We start from the raw sequence: 13,781 nt of genomic DNA on the forward strand, positions 1-13,781 counted from the left end.
ATCCTTAATATATTCCTTTGGTTTAGCGGTGTAGCAGCAGGTTTGTATTTACAGGTGCTATTTCCTTTCTTCCCAGCATAGCAGTGGCTGTAACATCTGCCTTTGTTGTCCATTTCCCCTTAGTACTGTTGCTGTTCCATACTGTGACCTAATACATTAATTATGTACTTAATTACATTGTTCTGCCTTTGTCTCAGGTCAGGGCAAAGACAGGAATGCAAAAATGAGGAGATCTTCAGAGAATCTCAGCTGCGCTTGTATGGCCAGGTGGGGATCATCCGCAGGAGGACTGGGAAATGGGTCTGGTAAGTGCCATGGTGCTTGTCCTCAGTGTCCTTAAAGTACTGGTGGCAACAGTAGAGGGGAATAGCCTGGTCAGAATTCTTTGGAAGTGCAGTCTCGTGATTCTTTGTTCAAGGGGTTGCTGGGTTAGCTTGTGCTGATGGCTTTTGCTAATGGACAGAAGAGTGGAAGCTTTTTGCCCACCGGGCTCCCTCTGGGCTGTTCTCCACGAATGACAAAAGCAGCAGTCAAGAGTTCCCTTCAGGAGGAACAAATACCCTTCCACAACAGAATTTGAGACAGGTTTTGGTAGAAAGCTGTATGATGCTGATTAGTTCATTGTCCCCAAGCTGGTCTCTGGCACTGATTTTGCTCTGAGCCCATTCATGGCCTGCAGAAATGGCCTGTCTGATGGTCAGAGAGCATCTCTGTGTACTCTCTGTGTACTCTCTGTGTACCAGGATTTAAGCACCCAGCAGGCTCCAGCTCACTTCTCCACCAGCTGTAAAGGAGCAGCGGTGTGAGCCAGCCCCCAGGTGGTTTCCTGTGAAAGAGCTCCTGGAGAGCTGGGTCTCCTGCCAGGAGCCGTTCCGTGTTGGTGGCAGGGCAGGGGCAGCTTAAGTGGGGCATCAGACTACTTCATAACCCTAAATACAGAAAAGCATCTCCTGGGATTAACTTGTGCTGGTTTTGCTTGTAGCAGCAGGAATCTTCTGAATCCAGCAAAAATGTGGACACAGCCTTTGTTGGTCACTCCAGAACTGCTCTACTTCAACAAGAGTGTGCTCCAGAAGAGCTGGAAGCTGTTGGGTGAGTGTTGACCATTGCATCTTGAGCTAATGAATGGTCATCATTGTTCCTGTCACTCCAAGGGAGGGAGGGTTGCTCTTTTTCCTTAAACACAGATAAACAGCACCTCACTGGCTCAGAGAAGGGAGAAAAGATGCTTCCTATACCACTACACACAAGTAAGATCCTCTCCACAGTCTACAGAATCTCTGAGTGCCTCTAACTTTCCACTATCACATTTAGCTTTCAAGTGTCTAAATACATCATAAGATGACACTGGAAACTTACAGCTGCGGCAATGACTCTAAAAAATTAAGGTCAGTTGAACTTTCTGAATAGTCCTTTTTACACCAAACGTAGAGATGTGTAGAGTTCTGTTGTCGGTTTATTTTTGCTCCGTTCCACAAGTTTCTGGTGTCTGTTACTGTAGTGCAGTAGCAAAATAACGTAGCAGATCCCAATTACCACAACTGCAGATTGTTTAGAACTCTTTCAGATTCTGATCCTCACTGTAATTTATGTATACGTTAATAATAAACTTAATTGAGGATGCCCAAAGGTTCCATCTCCCTATGGACCAGGAGAAAAAGCTTAATTAAGTACCTTTCTTTTTTTGGTATTGATCCCTTAGAGCATTGCAAGCATTTCCAGATCAGTATCTGCATTCTCTGCCAAGGTGTGACTGGCACTCAGAGGGACAAAACTGCCCTGCAGGCTTCGTAGGATCTGGTTGAAGTTGTTGGTTGATGCATTTTGGCCGTATCTCCAGTGTTTTATTTGCTAATGCAAGTGCAGAGCAGGTTTCCTGCACAGTGATGTTAGAAGAGAGCGCTACGGCGCGGGCTGCCTTTCCATAGCCCAGAACCTCTTGTTCCTCAGAGGTACTGTGGAGTAGATAGGGACAATTCCTAGGCCTGCGGGGTGGAGCGAGGTCCACACTTCAGCTTACTGTGCCGAGTGAGGCAGGTTTCTGTATAACCCAGTTCTAGACAGGAGCACTCGGGCAGTGAGCTCCTGCAGGCCTGTTTTTTTTAGTTCATTCTGTCACACTTGGCAAACAGGGGTAGGACTTCTTTCTGCTCCAGATGTAAGGATAAATCTGTGTCTGAGGGGAGCTAGTGAGGCATATCAGTCTCTCGTAGTAGTTACTCGTTAAGAAGAACACAGCAGCTTTACATCTTTCTGTTAAGACTTGTCTGCCCTGCTTGTACTTTGTCTTGCAGAGCGCGGTTCCTCTGTGTGCCTGCTTCTTCCTCACTGCTGCGAGGAGGCAGCAGCGCGCTCTGGCACTCCCAGCAGCACAAGGCAGCGTGCCCCGTACAGCCTGACCACCTACTGCCAGGGATAAAAGGTAAGGCAGAAAGCACAAAGCTGTGTGTTTGGGCATTTTAACTGAGCTGCTTGAGGTAAACAGCGGGCTCTCTGCTGAGTTCCCTCTGCCAGACTGGACGACACAAAAAGACACAAATGTGTCTCCTACTGGGTGTCGGGACACTGTGTGTGCCCTGGGCTTGCTGGTGGGTTCTGCCTCCTGCTCTTGCCTACTCCTGACAAACTGCATGGCTGCAGCATATGCATAAAGTGCCTCAGGTTAAAGGAGATGGGAAAAGCTGGTGTGTTACCTGACCTTACTCTGTCACACAGAAGGTTTAGTGTTCCTGTTTGAGTTAATGAGAATTATTTTAAATTAATATTTTTCTATTGCTAAACCAAAAAAAAAAAGTCTGAAGCCTGTTTTGTTAAATAGACTGAAACGGAGTTGCTGCAAAGGGACTGCAAGGAAAGAAGCTGGCATGCCACTTACAGTATGTGAACGCAGGGGGCCTCAGACAGCTCTCCTGCTGTTCGTTGCATGATCACTCACCTGATGAGTAACAGTTATGCAGCATTTGGCCATGAAGTAGGTAAGAAAATACAGACACAAGCGTCTTCTACTGGTTTGAAAGCAGAGCAGGTCCAGAAGTAAGGCAAAAGGTGCTCATCAACAAACAGCTTGCCCTGGTGACCTGTAGAAACCTTGATGGAAGTCTCTGCCACCCCCCCGGGCTATGCTGGAAATTATGTGACAGTAGAATGTACGTTGACTCTGATAGGGCTGAAAAAGCTTTTCCAGCCCCAGGACATGAGATCTTTTACTGTTTCTGCATAAAAAAAATAGTTGCAACAGACAACTACATTCATTGAACAAAAATCCACCTACCTGCGACACTGCATCTGTAGGTTATACAGATGACAACTGAAAGAAAGCATGGCATTTCTGCTGTTCTGCATCCTGTTTCTCTGGACGTAATTCAGCTGAATATGAAATGATTTCACAAGCTTTTTTTTCACTGACCATGGCTTAATTCATTACAGCAAATACTGATAAAAAAAGTAAAAATTCTCAAGGTTTATTTTGATTACTTTTCTCAGGAACTACACCAGGTTACTGAAGACTGCTGTGAACCAAGAACACCCCTGCCAGAGCTCCACCTCTGTGTCAAGACAGCGGACTACAAGTAAGTGGTACGGTGTTAACGGTGCTTTGCATTCTCATAATGAAATCTGATGCCTGTTCTGTATGCTTAGTAGGCCAACATCTGTAAGCATTACTCACCACCTCACTCACCGCAATTACATGAAACAAAAAGAAATACTGCTCAGAAACAGTCATAGAAGAGTTCTTAGATAGCCCAAGGAAGAACCCTCTCTATGGTTTCGTTGAGATGCTCCAAAGTTGGTTTCAGTATAAATGGCTCTGTGCTGCCATAATTACACAAAGAGATCTAACCAAGAACATGAACGAAAGGCTTAGTTCCAAAGCACAGCTGCTCAGCAGTAGCTGATGCTCCTGGTCTCATCCTGTAAAAGATACTCAAGCTTGAAGACGAGTGGCTTTCTACCCTTCATTTATTTTAGGTACTGTGAAATCAGCTTATTTTTGTATCAATTCCTAAAACTGAAATGCTAAATCTTCAGTAACTCTATTTGAAAGATGTAAAAATGACAGCAAGTGTAGACAAGGAATTTCATTTTGGGTTTTTATTATAAAAGTAAAATAAAAATAAGCTTTTAAAAAGCACACTTTTTTTTTTTTTGAAAGGAACTGATATAAAAAACTATTTACAAGTAGGAAAATGCCAAACTTGATTTTTTTTTTGAATAAGAGGCACAAAAGTTAAGTTTAAATACATTATTTGAACTATACAAGATTCTTTGCTTTAGGATTCTCTTTTCTCTCTGAGTTGTCATTGCTGCAATTGAAGTCATGATTTTTCTTAGCCAGTCATTCTATGAGTTTTTTTCAGACAAGTGTGCTGCAAAAATTATGAAGGGAGCAGCTAGAAACTATCCTTTGATTGCTCTGTGTGCCTTACCTCTTTGTATTAAGTGAGCTGCTATTACGCATTAACAAGGAGTGACTTTCATCTATAAAAGAAAATCCTCACATGCCAGGAGAGCTCCGTCAGTCGTTCAGTGTCTGGTCCTGTGCATTGATGTGGCAGTAGAGCCCTGGTTCTGGTACGTGGCTTGTTAAGTGGATAAAATTAAACGCACTTGAGGAAGGAAGCAACGGCCAGGTGTTGCACGCTGAAGTTCCTATTGGTTCAGGTTCGTGTGTGGTTCCTCCAGAGTGTTTTTGGTTGTGAGTTTACTTCCCTCTGACCAGGATGGTGCCAGTGTAATTCTAAACGTCACGTGTGTTCCTGTATCTGCATGTTGCTAATTGAGTATTGCTAGTTAGCTATATAATTGCTTTGCACTGAGCCTTCATGTCCATAGCTGAGGTTGATTTTGCTGAGTGTTATTGAAGACTTGCTGTTCAGAGAGTCTGAGTAAGTAAAGCTCAGTTTGCGGAAGGAGGTCTCCACACCGCTGTCGCATGTGCTTTCGTTGTCTTGAAATTTGCTGTTATAAACTTCCCCTGAAAGAGAGAGAGAGACGGGAGATGCATTACGGTTTGCTTTGCTTCAGCAATGTCCTGAAAAAACAGGAATACAACCCACTAGGTTAAAGCTCTTGTATAGGACAATAACTGTAGCTTTAGATATTGCAATGGGAAAAGCTGTGCTAGATGTTTTTAGTTGACCAGAACATCTGATCAGCAGCCGCAGTCATTTGTGCAAGATCCCCAAAAGGAATGTCTGACTGCAAGAGAGCCATATTCAAGCTGAAGGTGTGATGAGGTCTCGGTATGACTTGAACAGCGGTCACCATATTACAGAGTTCAGTAGTATTTTTCAAAACAGCTATTTAAAAAAAATAATTACATAATGCAATCCATTCATGTTGCAAAGCAGCAGAACCCCTCTTTAAGGGGTTAAAGAGGCTGAGAGGTTAAATTAGGCTGAAGAGGCAAATATGTACAAGCAAAGTTTTGAAAGGCGTGAATGCTCATTCCATGACTGAACAAACAATGTTCTATAAAGGGTAAGGTTGGACTAGGATGGAGTTACTGTGTTTGTTTGCATCAAGAGAAAAAAAATGTTTTCATTACTTAACATGGCCAGGCAGGGGGGAGTAAAATACGGTTTGGAGCTCTTGATGTTTTGCTGTCAGTTTTACCTGTGTCCCTCTTCGCAAAGGTGGGTGGAGATGATGAAAGAAGAGCTTCTAATGTGTTGTCCTCCTGGTGAGGCTGCCTTTGCGAGATGGATTGTGCGTTCTGAATGATTTCAATGGCTTCCGTGTGACCCATCTGTCTCAAAGCAGCACTCAGCTCTTCAATTGTACCACCAGAAACCTAAGAGAGAAGATGACAGCAAATGCTCAGCACCACCCAGCCTAGCTAAAACCCAGGGGCTGCACTGTCGCACCGTGTGGGAGGATGAGGCTCAGCACACAGCGGTATGTTCCTTATAACCTGTAACAGCCACGTTACCTCATAGTTATCTAGCAGAGTTCTTGATGGGGAAGGGCACAACCTGAAGGCGTTACAAAGAATGCCAAGTCCCAGCTTTTGTGCTAGAGTAAACCAGTTTTTGCTTGGGTCCCGTACTTCCAGTACTTTGCAAAGCTGCATCTTGACGCTTTCATTCAGCTCTCTTACATGTCCTGGGGAACAGAGAAATTATGTATTATTTATACAAATCATGCACCAGTTCATTTCTAAGCAGAAACAAAGCCAAATTAAAGAGCATCTATTTTAGTGTCCATTGGTGTTTACTAATATATTGGTGTAATCTTGAAAATTAACCTTGTAACCTTGTGTCCTTGTGACCTACCTCTTCACAGAATCATGCTTATTCTAAGGATGTGTGTGTGGGGAAGGGTGTCCCTCTTCTCCCTCCCCAGCTTGCTCACAAGGAATGGTGGGGTTATTTCTTCTGCAAATACGCTTTCAGTACTCAGCTGTTAATTACTAGAGGGATATTGTTAAGTTATCTTTACAGATGATACCTTGTGTCAGTAAGTCCTCCGAAACTGCTGCTGCTGGTTTGTAAGGTTTGTCATTTAATATGTCGTATACCTAAGAGAATACATTAAAGTCAGTATTTAGCAAAACCTGGTTATTTGTCCATTATCTTGACAAGTCACAGAGTATTGTTTATACAATCCTGTTCAACAAAAGTAGTCTGCAAAGTGGGGCTTCCTTCCAATGCAATTTCAATACAAATTATTTTCATTTTTATTCTTTTTTTTTTTTTTTTTGTGGCTCACTAAGTTTATTTTTGATGTCAATTCAGGTGCTCCAGTATTTGTAAACATTTAGATGACTGTTGAAGAAATTAAAGGAATTGGGGGCGAGAGCTGAACTAGCATCTAGTATTTAAAAAAAGCAAAACAAAACAACAGAGGGAAGATCACATACCTCACAATTGGCTGCCATATCCAGTGGTGTTGTCCCAGGTACTATTCCTTCATCATCGTCATCATCTTTCATATCCTCTAGATCAAACAGTGGCTCAAAGTTCTCTATGTGAGGATCTGCACCTGGAAAACATGAGTGCAAGAAAGTCTTAAGAAAATGCTTCAATACTTAAAATACATATTTTAGGTTTCAAATAGCAAATCTGCTAATTTAGCTACTCAAGCTAAACACAGTTTAAGTCAGCAAACAATGTTATCAATCAGCTAAAGTTAAATACTGTCACGTCCCTGTAAAAATGCTACTCTATAGATAGGAAAAAAAAAATGCAAGCAGCATGTTAAGGCCCAAAGAAGGATTTTGATTATATAAATTGACTTCCAGTCCTGCTCTTGGCTCACGGGACCGTGTACATCCTGAAGCAGTGTTGTGGTGCTTCTTTTTGTAGTGTCAGAGAAAAGCATGAATATTATTAAAAGACCAAGCACGCTGTCAGAGCACTGGGAGGCTTGGACTTCTGTGTCAAAGGAGAAAACTCAGGTATTAAGGGTCTAAAGAGAACTGAAAAAATGCTCCAATAAATATTCAAAATAACTCTACCACAGTGATATGAAATAGGAGGGAGACAAGCTTATGTTTCAGCGATCTCTTTCTCTGTCTTTAAAGCAGTCCAACCCTTATCCCAACTGTGTAACAAGGTCTCTGCTTCTTCAGATAGAAAAAAAATACACAAGACATGCTTGAAAGCTTTCAAGAGTGCATGAGAGGTGTTTTGCCATGACTAACTAATTTGCCTTTTTTAGCCATTAGATGGTGCTAAAGAGTAGCAGAGCGCCTGAAAGTAGGACTTCTCCAGGGAGAAGCAAACTTGTCTTTAACATCTGTCTTGTGCTCTGACCCGTTCTTTTCCATGTGCAGCCTCCTACCCTGAACTACCATGGTTAAAGAAAATGCTCCCGCAAATATCTGATTCCTTACCTGCTGCTTTGAGAACTGCTGCCAATTTTGTAGAGCCCCTTCCAGCTGCTATGTGAAGAGGTGTTGTCCCGTCATATGTAGTGCTGTTCACATCTACATCCGTCTAAGTTGGTGTTGCAAGAGAAAAAGAAAAGTGCTATCATTTATACCATACAGTTGCAGAGACTCGTGTCTCCATAAACATTGCTACTGTGCAAATAAGCACCATTCCACGTCTGTTTGCATAAAAACTCTAATCATTGTCTGAAAAGAATGAATTAGAAAGTAACTACAACTCTGCACACATGAATAGATGGTGGTTGTGTGCTCCAGAACTAGAGCAGGAGGCACAGTGTATCGACCCAAACAAGCCAGGTAGATAAAATTCAAAAGCCACTTTGCATCCTGTAATAATAATTAAATAAAAAAAATATTTATTATCTGATTACCCGCAATATTTGGAGTGCACTGAACTCTGCCTTCCTGCTGCCCTTCAGGAGATCAGACAGGCTGGTAGCAGCATATCTGTGCAGATACCCAAGGCAGCTACCACGGTGGGTGTGCACAATTAAGCACGCTAAGATCAAGGTGTTAAAGAGCTGAGACAAATATTTATGGATACACACAGCTATCTCTCTGTGCACATCTGCATACGCATTCCACCTGGCAAAGCTAAGCGAGTCACTTGTTCCCAAGTGGGTTCGTGGGCTGCTGGGGTTACGCAGTGCAAATTAAATATGGCACATGCAGTCAGGTCAGGGTCACAAACTGCATTCCTCACCTTACACAAAAGGTTCATCAGCAGTGCTCAACAAGTAATAGTAATGTTAGCAATAATTTTCCCATTGTCCCAGTTTAGGCACTCAAGGCAATAAACAGAAAAAAAGCATTACTTCCGTTCCACTGAAGCACTGGCATATTTTTGAGACTTAAAATACGTAAGTGAAAAGACCTGAGAGAATTCTGCACTCACCTCAAGCAACAGGTAGCCCGCCAAGGGGATGTTTTCTAGTTCAACAGCTAAATGCAATGCAGTCCGTCCAGATTTTTGTTCCTGAGCGTTGACATTAACTCCAGCAGCGATCAGTTGTTTGAGGCAGGACATGCTGTTTGCCATCACCACCATGTGGATTGCACAGAGACCTGCACAACACAAAGCCCATTCGTCGTGTGCATTAATATTTGAAAAGTACAGATGTGTCAGAATTATCAGATTTTAAGTGGTTGCATACCTTAAGAGTCTGTAAAATGACCGAGAGTTCCTGTAGTTACCTGAGCACAAGTGACTTACTTTGCTTTTCTATGTACTAAAGATGGTGTTAATAAAAATATTCTTTGTGCACAAACTGGAACTGGTTGTGTTGCTGGTGGTGACTCAATGCCATACACACAAAAAAAAGCAAATTGGAAGGTGGAACAGAAAGGGGGGAACTAAAGAGCTCACCTAGACCATCTTTTTGCCTTAAAGGAGATTAAATCCCTTCTAGAAACATTCTGGGGAATAACTGATGTTTCTGTAAGGTCAGACAGCCCTATAACCTCAAAATCAACTGTAGTGGCTCAAAAAGAATAATAAAGCCTTATATATATTTTTTTTTTAAGTAAAAATAAATACATAATCCTTCTGAGGAACTTAACACAGGTTTTTAAATCACATAATGACACTCTAAGTCAGACATTTTACCATCTAGTGCAAGAGTACTAATTTCAGATGACCTGTACCATTGAAAAGTGGGAGACTTGGGTCTCTGTGGGTATTTTGTAAGCTCTAATTCTGCATGGTCAAAAAGTGCCAAATGTGAAACTTGATACTAGTCTAGCAATGATTTTTGAAGGGATTTCATTCACTAGCAAGGAGGAACCACTTCTTTTTTTTTTTTGGGGGGGGGGGGGTAAGAGGATGTTTAATTAGTGCTTATATAAGGCAAGCCAGAAGGAACACAGTGCTTGAAATTCTGTGAGATTAAAATATCTACAGTAACAAAAAGTTCAAATCCATACTGTGTAATATGGACATTATCAATCATTACGTGCCGTATAACCAGAAAACCTACACATCTATGTTCTCTCATCTGTGCCTGCAGGCATATCAAAGCAAAGGTTGTCGTGTGCACAAGGGGGGAAGGTGCGATTTTCAAGCACTGTTCTCAGAAATGGTGGTGTGCTCGTCTAGGAGGTGAGTGTAAAACACAGCTGTCATCCTTCCCTACCTTCACCATTGAAAAGGTCGACCATCGAAGGTATCTTCTTATGCTTGAGGAGTAGACTCAAAATCCTGTCGTCTCCTTCAGCAGCAGCTAAATGTAGGGCAGAATTACCGTGGCGATCCAGAAGGCTGACATCTGCTCCAGCCCTCAGCAAGTCCTCCACCACCTCTGCCTGCTTTGTGATTACCGCCAGGTGCAGGGGGGTCTGGAAGTGACAGAAGTGAGCCATGAGAGGATGAGCAGCAGCCACAACACTGACCAGAGATCCCTTAACCCAACAAAAGCTCCTTGTGTGAGATGTTACTCCACTTGAAAGCTCACACAGATGAAATGCTTGCACGCATGTACTTTTTTTCTACTGCACACTACAGATAGGGTTTCTATTTGAAATAAAAGCCACCTTGCTGCCATCAGCACTCAGACTTTGGGAGGAAGAAAGACATTGCCTACTCTCTAAGACCAGGGGACTGACCTGGCTGTTTGGGAGTTGCAGTGCAAGGGACTTGGGGAAGTGTCCCAGGGATAATCCCTGTACCCAGGTGCTGTACCCCTGCTTCCAGCTGCCCCATAGCCAAGCTCCACAGAAGGAGCGCACATAGAACCTCTAGAAGTCTGCTTTCTAGAACTTCTTGAAGTCTGCCTTTCTCACTAAACCATACTCTAATTTTGTTCCTAAAAAGCAGGTTCTAAAACACAGGTTTAGGATCTCCTTACCCCTTAAAATGACTCTAGACAGAAAATCTTGCTGTTCTGTGCGCTCGTCAAAGTGCAGATTACACAGCATCCTGCCTAGCTAGCTGATTCTATTTGCAGATTTTCCATTTTTGCACAAAGACACCTGCAGCACTGAGAGGATCTCAGGCTGCGAGGTCTCAGGTATTTCCAAATGTTGATTATGTGCTGCGTTCTTGACCATCTTGCCAGTAAACAGCATCATGGCTAACACTGTCAAAGATGTATTTAACAGTAAGGCATCCCTGTGAGGTTTGGGAAATCATAATCCTAATGCTAATATCATCTGAAAAAATGCACGAGATTCCATCTCTGTCCTATTATTCTGACATTAACAGATGCCTAATAAAAAGGACTAATTCCAGCTCCATACAATAAGCTTGTGTTTGTTAACAGAATCGCCAATGTATTTGCAATGAATTCCTGAATTTACAGGATACTTGTAAATTCAGCTTTCAGAATATCTGTAGACAAGAAAAATCCTGGCCTAGACCTACATTTCCTCCCATCACTGGCCTAAGGTTTAAGCAGAAATAGAACAGCTGTTGAGGTCCTGGCAGTTAGATTTATTTCTTGCATGGAGCACAGCTTTGCTTCCTATTTCTGTTAAACAGAGGGCACATTGAATTCAATTGAGAATCTTCTCGCTTTCATTGCCTTCCGTATTTCAAACTTCCTTTATGTGAACATAAAAATGAAATGTGAAAGAGAACAAAAAAGTCAAAATAAACCCTCTGGGATTATCTGCGTAGCATAAAGTCCTGGCTTTGCCATTTACAGCTTGAAGCTGAACAGAAGGAAACGGCACAAATGTCAAGAGTGCTGCCATGCAAAGTCCAGCTGGCTCCCTTTGGGACAACTGAATGGTGCACACACTTGAAAAGAGTTTCTTTTACAGGCAGGATTCCACAGCTCTTTTTAAAGTCCATCTGAGTTACAATACAAAAAGCTCAGACTGTGTCGTAGATCAAGTTGAGAGAAAACTGTGCCAGGCTGCTAAGAGTTCTTTCCCTACTAGGTAAAAGACACGGGGATGTTTTTCTTTGTTTTCTGATACACTGTGAACCAAGAAATGGAAAGGAAATGTTGGTGCTCATATGATGGGCACGGGTACCACCGGGCTACAGGAAAGGCAGAGTTTGTTACAGCTTTCACAGCAACTGTCAACTCATCCTGAGTTATCCTACGTTACAAAGTTTGAAAGAGCCCAGAGTTGGCTGTAATCCATACCACTGGTTTAATCACAGACAAGCCAAATAATGAAGACATGGACTGCAGGATTTAGTATTTGGGGTGTGTTTACAATAAACACATGGAGATGTTTCTCTCAACGTCAAGGGGAGTTATGAATTAAAACAGTGAAAACAAGCTCTTGTTCTTCCACCACCTTACAACGTGTCACTACGTTCCTCTGTGAATTTCTCAGCTGGTTGGCATTACAGTCTGACCTGGGCTCACTCCAATGAACAGAAGAAAAATAAGACAGCAAGTAGCACAATTTTTTCTGGCAGAATGATCAACGTCACCTATCCCACCACAACAGCGTACCTGATAAAGGTCGTTCCTCATGTTGATAATGTCGCTATAATTCAAATCTGGGATCACGTCCAAGAGGTTTTTAACCAGTTCCGTATGAAGGTGGATAATTGCTAAATGAAGGACACTGGAACAAAACAAAAACATTGTTTTCAGATTATTTTCAGATGTTTAACAGATTATTTAAGTATTTTCAAATGTATTACATAAAGTCTAAGATTTTGTTGTACATCTGATTGTATTCTGATAGAAACATTTGACTATTAGAAGTCGTGAATCCAGCACTAAAAAGCAGCACTTAAAACAAATCCCAACATTAAAAAAGGCTAATCAGAAGATAGCTGTGTTTAACCCTTCAATCACAAAAGCAGAATCAGGTTGGATTTTGCTTTTCCTGAGTATGACTTAACTACTAGCCTAATAAGTAAAATCTTTTTATCATGTAAGAATTGTCTCAGAACTTGTTTGAAATCCCCAGATTTTTTGCCTTTTTTTTTTTTTTCTTCATGTTTTGAACTACACAGCGCATGAACATCTCTTACTGTCAAAACCTTCCTCCAGAATTTCCACAAGTCTCTACCACCCAAGCAGATTTTCCCTTGGGGGTTTCCCCAGCTCTGTGGGTTTTTCTTTTCTTCCTTTTCAAACAGAAAAATGACTAGGGCCTCGGGCTGGTGACTAACAGCCACAGGATTTGCAGCAGTGGCCAGAGATGTCATGCTGAAGGAAAAAACTGTTTTAGGACGTGAGTTACTCTGCATAGCAAGGCTCCACTTCTACTGGGCTGACGCAGCAGCCTTTCCTGTGCTCTGCTCCAGAGCCAGCTCCAGCCAGAGTGGCTGGCCTTGAAAAACTGCCAGGAGAAAAGCACGTGAATCTCATCCTGAATCTCATAGTGAACCTCATTGCCCCTCTCCACAGGAGCTCCATTTGTCTTGTTGCCTCGAGATGTCATTTCAAAGCCATGCCCTCTGTTTTGGCACATACCTTAGCAAGCTCTCCCTTAGCTGATGTGGCCAGCCTCTGGACTCTTTAGCATACTGCTGGAGGCACACAACATCAGCACAGGACATCTCACCTTAGAAACAATTTGTTCTTCTATTGCCTTTAATTCTCTTTCCTGTAGCAAATATTTTAATTTAGCCCCGTGGAGGCAAAGTGTTGTAATGCCCTCGGACTTCACGAGATTGGTGGCACTGATACGAATGCAGTAACAGCGGGTGAGTGCTGCTGTGTGCTCACGGCAAATATATGCTAATCACAGGCTAATGTATTTTGTCTCAAAGCCATAAAACACAACACAGGGTCCCAATGAAGGTATTTTCATTCCCTCAAGACTACTCTGATGAAAGATCAGCAAAACTGTTGTCAGCAACATTTCTTTAATGGCTTAAGCAAAAAATTTATAGTCTTTGCCACAAAATTTTAATGACTAAAATGAATGTTTGGCAGAACTGATTTATGAAATTTGGCTTTTTTTTTTTTTTTTT

The 13,781-nt window shown here is 42.2% G+C and overlaps 2 protein-coding genes across 5 annotated transcripts in view; one reads left to right on the top strand and one right to left on the bottom strand.

Moving 5' to 3' along the window:
* MANBA (mannosidase beta) overlaps positions 1–5,776 on the top strand; it is a 51,772-nt gene extending 45,996 nt beyond the window's left edge. For all 3 annotated transcript variants that reach the window (XM_082760204.1, XM_082760205.1, XM_082760206.1), the window contains exons 18-22: positions 198–305; positions 983–1,092; positions 2,295–2,422; positions 3,484–3,569; positions 5,637–5,776. The gene's annotated coding sequence lies outside the window, so the exon portion shown is untranslated. The remainder of the gene's footprint in view (positions 1–197; positions 306–982; positions 1,093–2,294; positions 2,423–3,483; positions 3,570–5,636) is intronic.
* The window catches only part of NFKB1 (nuclear factor kappa B subunit 1), a 56,698-nt gene continuing 46,977 nt past the window's right edge, over positions 4,061–13,781 (bottom strand). Inside the window, exons 16-24 of one of the 2 annotated variants that reach the window (XM_082760203.1) lie at positions 12,304–12,418; positions 10,027–10,228; positions 8,790–8,959; positions 7,838–7,940; positions 6,863–6,984; positions 6,451–6,520; positions 5,933–6,105; positions 5,617–5,794; positions 4,061–4,975 (exon numbers count right to left, since the gene is read on the bottom strand). In XM_082760203.1, the coding sequence (XP_082616329.1) occupies positions 4,788–4,975; positions 5,617–5,794; positions 5,933–6,105; positions 6,451–6,520; positions 6,863–6,984; positions 7,838–7,940; positions 8,790–8,959; positions 10,027–10,228; positions 12,304–12,418 (1,321 nt within the window). In that variant the 3' untranslated portion in view covers positions 4,061–4,787. The remainder of the gene's footprint in view (positions 4,976–5,616; positions 5,795–5,932; positions 6,106–6,450; positions 6,521–6,862; positions 6,985–7,837; positions 7,941–8,789; positions 8,960–10,026; positions 10,229–12,303; positions 12,419–13,781) is intronic. The other variant, XM_082760202.1, reaches the window with a different exon arrangement.

The sequence above is a fragment of the Aythya marila genome (assembly GCF_965140915.1).
Source record: "Aythya marila genome assembly, chromosome: 4".
Classification (NCBI taxonomy): domain Eukaryota; kingdom Metazoa; phylum Chordata; class Aves; order Anseriformes; family Anatidae; genus Aythya; species Aythya marila.